General features: G+C 43.5%; 1 protein-coding gene across 2 annotated transcripts; it reads left to right on the forward strand.

Moving 5' to 3' along the window:
• Nucleotides 1-1,652: 1,652 nt before the first annotated feature.
• On the forward strand, nucleotides 1,653-14,322 carry LOC106592962 (pancreatic secretory granule membrane major glycoprotein GP2). 2 transcript variants are annotated; one of them, XM_014184316.3, is made up of 9 exons: nucleotides 1,653-1,947; nucleotides 3,838-4,488; nucleotides 4,786-4,974; nucleotides 5,365-5,570; nucleotides 10,151-10,302; nucleotides 11,443-11,688; nucleotides 11,912-12,071; nucleotides 13,574-13,649; nucleotides 13,824-14,322. In XM_014184316.3, exons 1-9 carry the CDS (start codon nucleotides 1,881-1,883, stop codon nucleotides 13,841-13,843), a joined length of 1,767 nt encoding a protein of 588 aa, XP_014039791.1. In that variant the 5' UTR covers nucleotides 1,653-1,880; the 3' UTR covers nucleotides 13,844-14,322. The 2 variants fall into 2 exon arrangements, with proteins under 2 accessions (XP_014039791.1, XP_082823165.1); XM_082967039.1 differs by having other exon boundaries at nucleotides 1,654-1,947; nucleotides 3,739-4,488.
• The last annotated feature ends 774 nt before the right edge of the window (nucleotides 14,323-15,096 follow it).

The raw sequence follows: 15,096 nt of genomic DNA on the forward strand, positions 1-15,096 counted from the left end.
GAGAGAGAGAGCGAAGGTTGGGACGGCGCAATACCATCCGAGTAGGGGCAGAGTGAGAAGTGTTGGATGAGAGCAAGAGGGAAAAGGATACAAGGTAGTGGTCGGAGATTTGGAGGGGAGTTGCAATGAGATTAGTGGAAGAACAGCATCTAGTAAAGATGAGGTCAAGCGTATTGCCTGCCTTGTGAGTAGGGGGGGAAGGTGAGAGGGTGAGGTCAAAAGAGGAGAGGAGTGGAAAGAAGGAGGCAGAGAGGAATGAGTCAAAGGTAGACGTGGGGAGGTTAAAGTCACCCAGAACTGTGAGAGGTGAGCCATCCTCAGGAAAGGAACTTATCAAGGCGTCAAGCTCATTGATGAACTCTCCAAGGGAACCTGGAGGGCGATAAATGATAAGGATGTTAAGCTTGAAAGGGCTGGTAACTGTGACAGCATGGAATTCAAATGAGGAGATAGACAGATGGGTCAGGGGAGAAAGAGAGAATGTCCACTTGGGAGAGATGAGGATTCCAGTGCCACCACCCCGCTGGCTCGATGCTCTAGGGGTATGCGAGAACACGTGGGCAGACGAAGAGAGAGCAGTAGGAGTAGCAGTGTTATCTGTGGTAATCCATGTTTCCGTCAGCGCCAGGAAGTCTAGGGACTGGAGGGTAGCATAGGCTGAGATGAACTCAGCCTTGTTGGCTGCAGACCGGCAGTTCCAGAGGCTGCCGGAGACCTGGAACTCCACGTGGGTCGTGCGCGCTGGGACCACCAGGTTAGAGTGGCAACGGCCACGCGGTGTGAAGCGTTTGTATGGCCTGTGCAGAGAGGAGAGAACAGGGATAGACAGACACATAGTTGACAAGCTACAGAAGTGTTGTTTCTTGTATTATTGTCTCCTGTGTCTTTAGAGAACTGTTTCACTTTGATATCCTTTTTCTTCTGTCCTGATTTTCTCTTTCTTTTCTTCTGTTAACTAGATATTCTTTGTTGTTCTTCGTTAGCTAGCTAGCTTCTTCCAAAAGAGTCCCTAGCAACTGCTTAGCAACTGGTAAACAATTCAGCTTGCTAAGATAACTACAATTTTATGAAAAATAGTTATTTTCAAAAGCCTATCTTCTTTGTTTGTTGCTTGTTTTTTCTCCTATTCAGTCTTGCAGTTTTCTTTTGCTTTTTTCCGATGTACTTCACTCTAAAAACCATGTAAATTTCAATATTTGTAGGAGCTCATTTTTCAGCTGCTGCTGCTCAAATTGGAGTTCCGGAACGTTGTCACTGAACCTCTTCCAGACCCATTGTTAGCCTGAAATCCAGTCAGTTTCTAACGACATTTCACTCCTTGTACTATGTGTCATTGCCAAACTGTTTATCATGACAAGGAGTGGCAAGGAGTGGAATGAGAGCTGAACATACTGGGACCCAGGCTAAGGTATTGTCCCTGGGAATATTACACAATGTGTCCCATTTCCCCCACTCCCTGATAACCAGTGTATAAATGCCTAGCTTACAGGTGGGTTCCAGCAGTCAGCATCAACATTTGGTAAGTCAGTACTCCTCTCAGATCACTATTCATACTGTATGGTTAAACAAAGTTATTTTTGGTTTGGTGAAATTAATATATCTGAACAGATTAAGTTTGAAATGTTATAATACCTTCCAGAGAATGTCTGTGTCCATGCTTAATATCTATTATTGTATTTTATGTTTTGTACCATGGTTCTTTGCAGTCTTGTGACAGAAAATAAAATATATTTTTAATCACAATAGGATGACCTTGAATTTAAAAGTGACTGACTTTCCAGTAGATGTAAATTGTGGATAAAGTGTGGATGAATATAATAAGTGTATTTTCCTTCAGGTTGTGTTCCCTGTTTCTGCCCCTGTATAAGTAACTAGTGTTGATGAGGATGATCCTGATAGCTCTGCTGGTTCCTCTACTGGTTCTGTCCAGCGCTGGACATACCTCAGGTACACGCAAATATACTATATATTGCATTCGTAAAGTATTCAGACCCCTTGACTTTTACCACATTTTGTTACGTTACAGCCTCATTCTAAAATAGATTAAATTCATTTTTTCCTCATCAATCTACACACAATACCCCATAATGACAAAGTGAAAACAGGTTTTTAGAATTTGAATAAAAAACATGAATAACTTATTTACATAAGTATTCAGACCCTTTGCTTTGAGACTCAAAATTGAGCTCAGGTGCATCCTGTTTCCGTTGATCATCTTTGAGATGTTTCTACAGCTTTATTGGAGTCCACCTGTGGTAAATTCAATTGATTGGACATGATTTGGAAAGGCACACACCTGTCTATATAAGGTCCCACAGTTGACAGTGCATGTCAGAGCAAAAACCATGCCATGAGATCGAAGGAAATGTCAGTAGAAAACAGAGACAGGATTCTGTCGAGGCACAGATCTGGGGAAGGGTACAAAAAATTGAAAGTCGCCAAGAACACAGTGACCTCCATCATTCTTATATGGAAAGAGTTTGGAATCACCAAGACTCTTCCTAGAGCTGAACGCCCGGCCAAACTGAGCAATCGGGGGAGAAGGGCCTTGGTCAGGGAGGTGACCAAGAACCCGATGGTCACTCTGACATAGCTCCAGAAGGACAACCATCTCTGTAGCACTCCACCAATCAGGTCTTTATGGTAGAGTGGCCAGATGGAAGCCACTCCTCAGTAAAAGGCACATGACAGCCCTCTTGGAGTTTGCCAAAAGGCACCTAAAGGAATATCTGTCACGACTTCTGCCGAAGTCTGCTCCTCTCCTTGTTCGGGCGGCGATCGACGTCACCGGCTTTCTAGCCATCGCCGCTACATTTTTCATATGTCCATTTCTTTTGTCTTGTTCCATACACACCTGGTTTTCATTCCCTAATCACACTGCATGTATTTAGTCCTCTGTTCCCCTCCATGTCTTTGTGTGATATTGTTTCATGTTATGTGGGTATTGCCACGCGCCAGACCTTTTGTTCATGTTCCGTGTTTTGGGCATGTTATTGTTGTTATGTGCTTTGGTTTTTGGAACAGAATTAAAGTGCGGCTGTTACTACACTCTACTCTCCAGCATGTGACTTTGCCTCCCACACAATTCTCTGGTCTGTTGAAACCAAGATTGAACTCTTTGGCCTGAATGCCAAGCGTCACGTCTGGAGAAAACCTGGCACCAAACCCTACGGTGAAGCATGGTGGTTGCAGCATCATGTTGTGGGGATGTTTTCGGTGGCAGGGACTGAGAGACTAGTCAGGATCGAGGGAAAGATGAACGGAGAAAAGTACAGAGATGTCCTTGATGAAAACCTGCTCCAGAGTGCTCAGGACCTCAGACTGGGGCAAAGGTTCACCTTCCAACAGGACAACGATCCTAAGCACACAGCCAAGACAACGCAGGAGTAGCATCGGGACAAGTCTCTGAATGTCCTTAAGGGTAAAAAGTGGTTTAATCCATTTTAGAAGAAGGCTGTAACTTACCAGCATGTAGAACAGGTCAAGGGGTCTGAATACTTTCCGAATGCACTGTATATTTAATACATTAAAATATTTATGTATATTACATAATGAATACTATATATGATATAAACTATATAGCATTTGTTTATTTGATTTTGTATTGAGTGTCTTATTTTAGTTTAGCCATATCGAACTCTGACCAAAATATATTTGGTTAGAGTTGACAGTGTAGGGATACATGTATTATGTATTAAGTATTAACCCACCACACAATTGACTTTCTCTGCTCTTTAGTTGCAGAACCTAAAAATGGAGGCATCAAAACAATGCAGGTGTATCATGATACCTCAACCTAAAAAGACGATGAACCCATGTATTCCCAAATTCCCACAGGAACGATTGTCACCAGCTGCGAGGCGTGTCACGAACAAGCCGTCTGCCGCACCTCGCCCATGGCAGGTGACATCACATGCACCTGTAAGAAGGGCTTCTCCGGAGACGGCCTCATCTGCTTACCCAGCCACACCGCCACTGACGACCACCATGCCCCTCGCCGTGTCCGCCGCTCCTACACCACCTCCAACACCAACCTTGCCCATGTCCGGTTCAGCTGTGGCTTTTATGAGTGCGCTGATGGGGAGGACTGCATCACGGTCGACGGCATCCAGCAGTGCGCCAACCCCTGCAAGATCTACACGGTCCTGAACGACGCCTGGCGTTCCACCAACAACGACGTGGGCAACAAACACTGCGACCGCAATGTGAACTGGGACGGCTATTACCGCATGTTCATCGGCAACCAGAGCGTGTCCATGCCGGACAAGTGTGTGGATTCGTTCAAGTGCGGCACCCAGGCTCCCTTGTGGCTGGCGTTTCCTCCTCCCCAGCAGGTGGATGAGATTGTCCAGAGTGCAGTCTGCGCCAGCTTCAATGAGGACTGCTGCTGGGTGCAGTCTCAGCCCATCCACGTCAAGGCATGCCCTGGGAACTACTTTGTGTACAAGTTCGTCATGCCTCCCGGGTGCTACTTTGCCTATTGTGCATGTAAGGTTTCGCCCCCTGCTCTGCCAAGTTCTGAGTGGGGCTTGTTGTTGTTCCATCTTTTGAATTGAAGTTATGGTATTTCTTTTTTTAACTGTTTACTGCTTAGTCATTCACCAGCTGGTTATATAAACCATGATGTTCTTCTTATGGCCCTAGATATCAACAGTACTCAGCATATTCATCCATTCATATAGGCGTATTGTATGATTCTGGTGATACCAGCATGCTAGTTCTTTCAAAACATGAGCGATGAATGTTCCCTCATAACTGTGTCTCCTGTTTAACTCCTTGTTCCAGATGTGTCAGCTCTCACCACAACACCAAAACCAGTCACAACTACAGAAATACCACTAGAGAACAATCGCACCACAACAACAACGCAGTCACAGGTTGCCACGACTACGCCAAAAGCAATGTGTGGTACCTGCAGAGCAGGGGAGACCTGTGTGAACACCGATGGGGTCACATGGCGGTGTGAGAGGCCAGGTGAGTTCTCAGAAGACCCTGATTGAGGGACCTATGTACTGTAAACTCCTATAAATAAAGGTGCTATCTAGAACCTAAAAGGGTTCTTCGGCTGTCCCCATAAGAGAACCCTGTGAAGAACCCTTTTTTGGTGCCAGCTATAACCCTTTTGGTTCCAGGTAGAACCCTATTGGGTTCCAAGTAGTACGCCTTCCTGGAACCAAAAAGGGTTCTACCTGGAACCAAAAAGGGTTATCCTATGGGGACAGCCGAAGAACCCTTTTGGAACCCTTTTTTTCTAAGAGTGTATATGAGAATTTGTAATTCCTTCTTTTCATTTGAGGTTCTTGAATAACTTTTTTTCTGTTGTCTTTCTTTTCTCATGCCTCTCGCTCTCGTTCTCTCTTACAGATCAGCCTGTTTTGCTGCACCCAGAGGTGGTGTGTGGGCGGAGCCTGGTACAGGTGGGTCTCAACAGGAGTAACCTAGAGGCCGCTGGTCTGGACGCCACCACCGCTAACCTGGCCGACCCCCGGTGCAATGCTCACGAAGAGCGTGACGGCATGGTATGGTACCAGGTGGAGCGCAAGGAGGGCGCCTGCGGAAACACTCTGGAGGTGAGAACAGACGCCGACCCGTTCACCCCGTTCCTCACCGAAACTTTCAAAAGAGAACTCTTGCTGTGAGACATTAGCCTGGATACCAGTCTCTTTAGCTAATATTTCACTCATTGCCAATCCTTGTCATTGCCAAAGACACTGGCCTTTTGGTAATCTTCAAATATGAACATTCCATTTATTGCATGTTTATCACCAGCCAATGTGATCACGTCACACCAGAGAAGCTCTCGCCATTCAAACTTCCCCCTCAGTTCATTGTGAACACAGTAGCCTGAAGACTATTTTATATCCAGTAAGAAAGAACAAGGTACTTCTTTTCTTATCTATATTTTTAGTTGCTAAAAGTAAGTGACCAAACTACTGTAGTTTGCTTCTTCTGGGTCATGCTTGGGCAACTGGTTCAAACGCTATGAGAGGAAAACAGAGAGGTTGGAAGAGATAGAGGCAAGGGGAGATGCATGAACTGCACAAGGATGGAACAGTGAATACAGATGTTTTATTTTTATGTTGAACTTTAACACGGAAGACATATTGAGGTCTACGTCTCTTTTTCAAATGCTGTGTAATACAACATAAATATACATACATATTGTCAGTATGTAGTTCAAGGAAGCAGGAGAGGTAGAGTCAAGCGCAGAAGACAGTAAATTCTTGAACACACTTTTAATCCGTATGCACAAAACAAGGAAAGTCCCAACACGGCAGGGCAGGACGCCAAACAGATACCAGGCTCCAAATCCTTATTAGACGTCCAAAAATAGGGACGCAGCCCATAAATACCTCTGCGATGATAAAACACAAACAACCACAGGCAGAGAAAAAAAACCCACACGTTTCCTCAAGTTTCCCCAAACCTGACAAGGAACAATCACACACAAACACAGACATACCTCGCTAGACTAAATAACCCCCCCTACTAATAACTAAACCAAAACAGGTGCGTGCCTACCTAGACCTAACCAACAGAAAGTGAAACAAAGGATCGATGGCAGCTAGTAGGCCGGCGACGACGACCGCCGAGCGCCGCCCGGTCGAGGAGGGGCGCCACCATCCGTCGGTGTCGTGACACATATACACTACCGTTCCAAAGTTTGGGGTCACTTAGAAATGTCTTTGTTTTTGAAAGAAAAGCACATTTCTGTCCATTAAAATAACATCAAACTGATCAGAAATACAGTGCAGACATTGTTAATGTTGTAAATTACTATTAAAGCTGGAAACGGCAGATATTGAATGGAATATCTACATAGGCGTACAGAGGCCCATTATCAGCAACCATCACTCCTGTGTTCCAATGGCACGTTGTGTTAGCTAATCCAAGTTTATCATTTTAAAAGGCCAATTGATCATTAGAAAACCCTTTTGCAATTATGTTAACACAGCTGAAAACTGTTGTTCTGTTTAAAGAAGCAATAAAACTGGCCAGTTGAGTATCTGGAGCATCAGCATTTGTGGGTTGAATTACAGGCTCAAAATGGGCAGAAACACAGAACTTTCTTCTGAAACTCGTCAGTCTATTCTTGTTCTGAGAAATGAACGCTATTCCATGCGAGAATTTGCCAAGAAACTGAAGATCTCGTACAATGCTGTGTACTACTCCCTTCACAGAACAGCGCAAACTGGCTCTAACCAGAATAGAAAGAGTAGTGGGAGTGCCCGGTGCACAACTGAGCAAGAGGACAAGTACATTAGAGTGTCTAGTTTGAGGCCTCACAAGTCCTAAACTGGCAGCTTCATTAAATAGTACCCGCAAAACACCAGTCTCAACATCAACAGTGAAGAGGCGACTCAGGCATGCTGGCCTTCTAGGCAGAGTTGCAAAGAAAAAGCCATATCTCAGACTGGCCAATAATAAGAAAAGATTAAGATGGGCAAAAGAACACAGACACTGGACAGAGGAACTCTGCCTAGAAGGCCAGCGTCCCAGAGTCGCCTCTTCACTGCTGACGTTGAGACTGATGATTTGCGGATACCATTTAATGAAGCTGCCAGTTTAGGACTTGAGTGGCGTCTGTTTCTCAAACTAGACGCCCTAATGTACTTGTACTCTTGCTACCATTCAAAAGTTTGGTGTCACTTAGAAATGTCCTTGTTTTCCGTGAAAGCATACATGAAGTTAAGTTGCAAAATGAATAGGAAATGCAGTTGAAATCGGAAGTTTACATACACTTAGGATAGAGTCATTAAAACTCATTTTTCAACCACACCACAAAATTATGGTTTTGGCAAGTCGGTTAGGACATCTACTTTGTGTATGACACAAGTAATTTTTCCAACAACTGTTTACACACAGATTATTTCACTTTTAATTAATTGTATCACTATTCCAGTGGGTCATACGTTTACATACACTAAGTTGACTGTGCCTTTAAACAGCTTGGAAAATTCCAGAAAATTATGTCATGGCTTTAGAAGCTTCTGACATCATTTGAGTCAATTGGAGGTGTACCTGTGGATGTATTTCAAGGCCTACCTTCAAAGTCAGGGCCTCTTTGCTTGACGTCATGGGAAAATCAAAAGAAATCAGCCAAGACCTCAGAAAAAAAATTGTAGACCTCCACAAGTCCGGTTCATCCTTGGGAGCAATTTCCAAATGCCTGAAGGTACCACGTTCATCTGTACAAACAATAGTATGCAAGTATAAACACCATGGGACCACACAGATGTCATACCGCTCAGGAAGGAGACGCGTTCTGTCTCCTAGAGATGAACGTACTTTGGTGCAAAAGGTGCAAATCAATCACAGAACAACAGCAAAGGACCTTGTGAAGATGCTGGAGGAAACAGAAACAAAAGTATCTATATCCACAGTAAAAACGAGTCCTATATTGACATATCCTAAAAGGCCGCTCAGCAAGGAAGAAGCCACTGCTCCAAAACGGCCATAAAATTGCCAGACTACGGTTTGCAACTGCACATGGGTACAAAAACCTACTTTTTGGAGAAATGTCCTTTGGTCTGATGAAACAAAAATAGAACTGTTTGGCCATAATGACCATCGTTATGTTTGCAGGATAAAGGGGGAGGCTTGCAAGCTGAAGAACACCATCCCAGCCGTGAAGCACAGGGGTGGCAGCATCATGTTGTGGGGGTACTTTGCTGCAGGAGGGACTGGTGCACTTCACAAAATAGATGGCATCATGAGGCAGGGAAATTATCTGGATATATTGAAGCAACATCTCAAGACATCAGTCAGGAAGTTAAAGCTTGGTTGCAAATGGGTCTTCCAAATGGACAATGACCCCAAGCATACTTCCAAAGTTGTGGCAAAATGGCTTAAGGACAACAAAGTCAAGGTATTGGAGTGGCCATCACAAAGCCCTGACCTCAATCCTATAGAACATTTGTGGGCAGAACTGAAAAAGTGTGTGCCAGCAAGGAGGCCTACAAACCTGACTCAGTTACACCAGCTCTGTCAGGATGAATGGGCCAAAATTCAGCCAATTTATTTTGAGAAGCTTGTGGAAGGCTTGCCGAAACGTTTGACCCAAGTGAAACAATTTAAAGGCAATGCTACCTAATACTAATTGAGTGTATGTAAACTTCTGACCCACTGCGAATGTGATGAAAGAAATAAAAGCTGAAATAAATCAATCTCTCTACTATTATTCTGACATTTCACATTCTTAAAATAAAGTGGTGATCCTAACTGACCTAAGACAGGGAATTTTACTTGGATTAAATGTCAGGAATTGTGAAAAACTGAGTTTAAATGTATTTGGCTTAGGTGTATGTAAACTTCTGACTTCAACTGTACATATTCTCATTCATCCCTTTACATTTGTGTGTGTAAGGCAGTCGTTGTGAATTTGTTAGATTACTTGTTAGATAATACTGTCTGAACTAGAAGCACCAGCATGTTGCTACACTCGCATTAACATCTGCTAACCATGTGACCAATAAAATTTGATTTGATATTATCTCATAGAACAAAATGTGTAAGATCTCCTAAGCCTGTGTCAACCTCAGACATTATTTTCAGCTTTTATTCCAAAACGGTAGTCTTTCCACATTAATATTTCCCTTAGGGATGGCTGAATGAACCAGAGGGAACTCATTTCCAGGTTTTAGGACTACAAACTGGGGAGCTCCACTGACTTGAATGGAGACGCCCTTTCTATTCATTCTTATTTCGATGATTGACACTGCATTCTCACAAGATAATTACAGCAGCAGTTCGTAACAGCATTGTTTGTTGTTGTTCTTCAAATTCTTATTCTATATTGATTCTATATTGATTCTATATTGTGCCAAATTTGCGCTCACCCTATGTTCCGTAACTTTGTCATGGAAAATATTTATGTTTTTTCCAACTACCAATCAGCAACTGCGCCGTAAATACGACTGGACACTGAGCATTGAGATTGCCGAAAGCCAGTCTCTTCGGCAATGACAAGGAGTGGCAACAAGTGGAATTTTAGCTAAAGAGACCGGTACTCAGGCTAGAGAGACATGTTGCCATCAACAGAAAATGATGAACTGAAATACAATAGTCCAAGAATTGTATTAAAAAATGGGAACTGGTGAGAGGTCCTCTCCTAGCTTCTAATCTTCTTCCCTTTTCCCCCTTTCACCAGACAAACGGAACTGACGCCATCTTTTCCAACAGTTTATTCATCTACCACATTGACGACGTGTCCTTCAGCCGACCCGTGAGCGTACCTTTCTCCTGTGCCTACCCTCTGGAATCAGAGACCAGCCTGGATGTGGCCATCAAACCCTACCTGTCGTAAGTGGAGACGTTACGTTACAGTAAACAATGTAAAACATGGAGAATGTAACACAACAGGGGCACAAGTTTGACCAGTTTTATCATTGGAATGTGATACAATACGAGGCAACGGTGTACTTTAGGACCATGCGGATGCCTCCGAGTGGTTTGGTAGGCTGTTTATCCGACTGGATTTAAAAATGATAATAATTATGCCCCCCGCACTTCTACAACCAAACCCTGTAACATAACGTAACACAATGCAGGCTAACACGTGTCGGACTGTCAGTATTCTGTTAATGAATAGACAGTTATTACTCTAAACCTGTGGTTCTTGATGATCCTTCAGATAACTAGTTAAGAGTTTTGCACCTCCTCTGTCCACTCATCACAGTACTGGTTGTTCTGGTTGTTCCACCAAGATACGTAGCTGAAGCTGGCTGTGTAATAGTGTTAAAACTATAATAACAATAATAATAACAATAATAATAAGAATTTCTTATCTTGCCTATCTAAAGTGACTTTGGGTATCTTGAAAAGTGCTTCAAAAATAATTTACATTTTTTATTATTATTATAAATAATGATAATAACGATTCATTTTATTTAGCCTGTAAAGTGCATTTCTCACACCCAAGGCACTTTGTTTGTCCTTCAACATCTCTGACTGCATCTCTTATTAACTGATGGGTTCTGACTCCTAAACTTGAAATGTGGAGTACCATAGTCAGGTTTCTACACCAGAAGTTAATGGTTATCTGTAGGAGGAATGTATGTGGTGGAGGCAGTTAAGCTTGGAATGTATTGAGTAAAGGAAAGGCAATCACATGGTTGCAGGAACTGAAAAGAATGGAGAGATGTGGGTTAGTGAGGAATGGAGGTCAGGTCACGTCACTTTGGGAGAAGGAACAGTTTATTGCCTGCATCACTTAACTTCCTGCTTAGCAATAAACATGTCATGTTTAGAGGGAAGGAGGATGCTCCACCCAAACTGGGGTCTATATACTACCAATGGTGGAAACATGTCTTTGTCTTATGCTGCTGTATGACCCAGTGGGTGAATAAACTTGGTTTGAGCTTTCCTAAGTGTCCATTAGTTTTTTTACTCTGTTTATTTGGAATCTAACAAAACCAAATCTCCTATTTGCCCATTTGACAGGCTGAAGGATTCCAAAGTCAGTAAGGGCTCCAAAGTGGGCTCCAACATGACTCTGTACCACAGCGACAACTTCACAAAGGCTTACCCAGCGGGCGTAGTCACCTTGCCGGTGGGTTCCGTGCTGCACGTGGGTGTGTCCGTAGAGGAGTCCGAGACGGAGCGTTTTGTGGTCGTTCTGGAGGACTGCTATGCCACGCAATCCCCCGACCCTGAGGACATCATGCGATACTACATCATTCAGAACAAGTATGTGTGTCTTTGTTCATACTCAAGGAACGTATGGAGGAGGTTTTCCCAGACACAGATTATGTCTGGTCCTGGACTAACAACACTTTAAATGGAGCTTCTCCATTGAGAATGCTTTTTACTCCAGGACCAGGCTTAATCTGTGTCTGGGAAACCGAACCCTAATATTTGTGTATTTTGGTTGCGTTATCTAACCTAAACCCTGACCCTCCCTGTTTCCTAGATGTCCGACTGAATTCCGTCAGGTGAGGGTGGAGGAGAGTGGCTCGTCCCTCAGGGCTCGCTTCTCTGCTCTGCTGTTCCTGTACCAGGGGGACTACCGGGACGTATTCCTGCACTGCAGACTCAGCCTTTGTGACCAGAGGAGCTCCTCCTGCACTCCAGTGAGTCCTGCATCTTTCCCGCTGACTCATCCACTCTGTTTGTGGTCTCGCTCTGGTCTCACTCAGTCTGTGGTCTCTCATTTGTCTCACTCAGTTTGTGGTCTCTCTCTGGTCTCACTCAGTCTGTGGTCTCTCTCTGGTCTCACTCAGTCTGTGGTCTCTCTCTGGTCTCACTAATTTTGTGTGTTGTCTCTCCGACTCTCCTGAGGCTTTCTGGGCCCGTATCCACAAAGCGTCTCAGAGTAGGAGTGCTGATCTAGGGTCAGGTCCCAATCTGTCCATATATTCTTATTCATTATGACCTAAAATGTGAAACTGATCCTAGATCAGCACTACTACTCTGAGAGGCTTTGTGGATACAGGCCCTGGTCTCTCTGTCTCAGTGTCTCTCTAACTCCTTCTTGTCTCTCAGTGTCTGGTCTCTCTGACTCCTGACTCTCTCTATCTCAGTGTGTGGTCTCTCTGACTCCTGACTCTCTCTGTCTCAGTGTCTGGTCTCTCTGACTCTCCTGAGTCTCTCTGTCTCGTTCTCTGGTCTCTCTGACTCCTGACTCTCTTTATCCTGAGTCTCTCTGTCTCGTTCTCTGGTCTCTCTGTAGGGTCTCTCTGACTCTCTCTGGTCTCTCTGTTTCAGTGTCTGGACTCTCTGACTCCTCGTCTCAGTGTCTGGTCTCTTGTCTCTCTTTCCCAGTGTCTGGTCTCTCTGACTCCTTCTTGCCATTCTGTCTCAGTGTCTGGACTCTCTGACTTCTTCTCGTCTCTCTGTCCTCTCTGTCTCAGTGTCTGGTCTCTCTGACTCTCCGGTCTCTCTGACTCTCTCTGTCTCAGTGTCTGGTCTCTCTGACTCCTTCTGTCTCTCTGTCTCAGTGTCTGGTCTCTCTGACTCCTTCTCGTCTCTCTGTCTCAGTGTCTGGTCTCTCTGACTCTCTCTGGTCTCTCTGTCTCAGTGTCTGGTCTCTCTGACTCTCTCTCGTCTCTCTGTCTCAGTGTCTGGTCTCTCTGACTCCTTCTCGTCTCGCTGTCTCAGTGTCTGGTCTCTCTGACTCCTTCTCATCTCTCTGTCTCAGTGTCTGGTCTCTCTGACTCCTTATTGTCTCTCTGTCTCAGTGTCTGGTCTCTCTGACTCCTTCTTGTCTCTCTGTCTCAGTGTCTGGTCTCTCTGACTCCTTCTTGTCTCTCTGTCTCAGTGTCTGGTCTCTCTGACTCCTTCTTGTCTCTCTGTCTCAGTGTCTGGTCTCTCTGACTCTCTCTGGTCTCTCTGTTTCAGTGTCTGGTCTCTCTGACTCTCTCTCGTCTCTCTGTCTCAGTGTGTGGTCTCTCTGACTCTCCTGAGTCGCTCTGTCTCAGTGTCTGTTCTCTCTGACTCCTTCTCGTCTCTCTGTCTCAGTGTCTGGTCTCTCTGACTCTCTCTCGTCTCTCTGTCTGTGTCTGGTCTCTCTGACTCCTTCTCGTCTCTCTGTCTGTGTCTGGTCTCTCTGACTCCTTCTCGTCTCTTTTCTCAGGTTTGCGCCAAAAGGAAATACCGCTCTGTCACCCCCTCCGTTCCCCTCGAACCCCTCACCATCGGACCAATCACCTGTGAGTACAACCTCATAAGTTATCAATCAAAACCAATAATTTAATAGATGTCAATCAAACTAATTATGTTGATGTCAGTGATGGACGCTCAGGTAACTAACTAACTAACTAACTAACTAACTAACTAACCAACTAAATAAATAAATGACTGTTATGTTTGTTTCTGACTTCCAGGGTCCCAAAATGAAGTTTGAACTTCATGAATCCCTGTCATGCTTCCTGCATCCTAAATAATGAATCCAGTTATAAATAATGATCTTTTAAGGCTATTTTTATATTTCTCGTATGGCTAGAATAATTAGTAAAATATTTATAATTGAACCAACACAAATTCATTGATTAACCTTTAACTAAGGCGTGAGGCCAGAAAGTGTATGTGCTGGCCACTAACGTTTGAAACGTGAAAATAAATAGACATATAGTTGGGATTATGGCAACACAAACATCTCCCTTTTCTAGTTTACTTCTATTTCAAATAAAATATTATTTAATCCTATTACTCTAAAATGCTTTGTATGTGCAGTAATTTAATATTGTTATTAAAGATGATACATGTATGTATCAATGTATTAATGTTCAAATAATGTACTGTGGATATAGTGTACTATTGCTCTAAAATACTTTAAATGTGCAGTAATTTAATAGTGTTAATAAAATATAAATGATAAATATATGTATAAATGTATTAATGTATGAATAATGCACTGGGCATGTAGTGTACTACTGCTATAGCTTAGTTCTTTCTCTTTGGGATCAGTCAAGACAATGATGAACCAGTAGGTGTCAGTATTACCACAGAAACACTGGTAGAAGTCTGCATCATCACCACACAACAACAGCAGACTTAGAAAGAGGAAATCCCAATGAATTACGTAATTCATTAATTAAAAGGAAAATCTCTTCATCCTCATTTTCATTATTGACAGCACATTGTCTACATATGTGAAAATGGCGCTTTTCTGAAATTTGTAGAAACAAATATAAAGTTAAAAAGTTCTACCCAATGACATCATCAAAAGTTAAAACGTGTTAAAAACATTTTTGTGTTCCAAAATGCGCACTTGTGTTCTGCATTCTCCCGTTCTTTCAAAGGTGATCTTCCAAGAACACTTGAGAGAGCAATCTGTTTAGTATGGAAGAACATAGATCGCTTAAAATCTGTTATATTTGAAATGTACTTCGACGTGACCTCTAACCTAAACAGGAAACTGCATCATCACGCAGCCGGCGTTAACAAAGCTAGTATTGATGCTAGGTATCTTTGAGCAACTAGCGCTAGCAATTCAGTGAACATCGAAGGTTACGTATGTAACCACGATTATATGAGCTATTGGATCACTCCAATATGGTATCCTTCCAGGTGGCAGGATACATTCCGAGTAAGAATTTCACATTAGTACCGTGTACCAGGTAGTGCTGCGACTGACCACCTTAAATAGCTGCCGCT

The sequence above is a fragment of the Salmo salar genome, chromosome 02 (assembly GCF_965601325.2).
Source record: "Salmo salar chromosome 02, fSalSal1, whole genome shotgun sequence".
NCBI lineage: Eukaryota > Metazoa > Chordata > Actinopteri > Salmoniformes > Salmonidae > Salmo > Salmo salar.

Excerpts from the sequence above, each read along its gene's own strand:
- LOC106592962 (XM_014184316.3), top strand. The coding sequence starts at position 1,881 with ATGAGGATGATCCTGATAGCTCTGCTGGTTCCTCTACTGGTTCTGTCC. Across the intron at positions 1,948-3,837 it reads CAGCGCTGGACATACCTCAG|GAACGATTGTCACCAGCTGC; the intron begins GTACACGCAAAT and ends AAATTCCCACAG. Across the intron at positions 4,975-5,364 it reads ATGGCGGTGTGAGAGGCCAG|ATCAGCCTGTTTTGCTGCAC; the intron begins GTGAGTTCTCAG and ends TCTCTCTTACAG.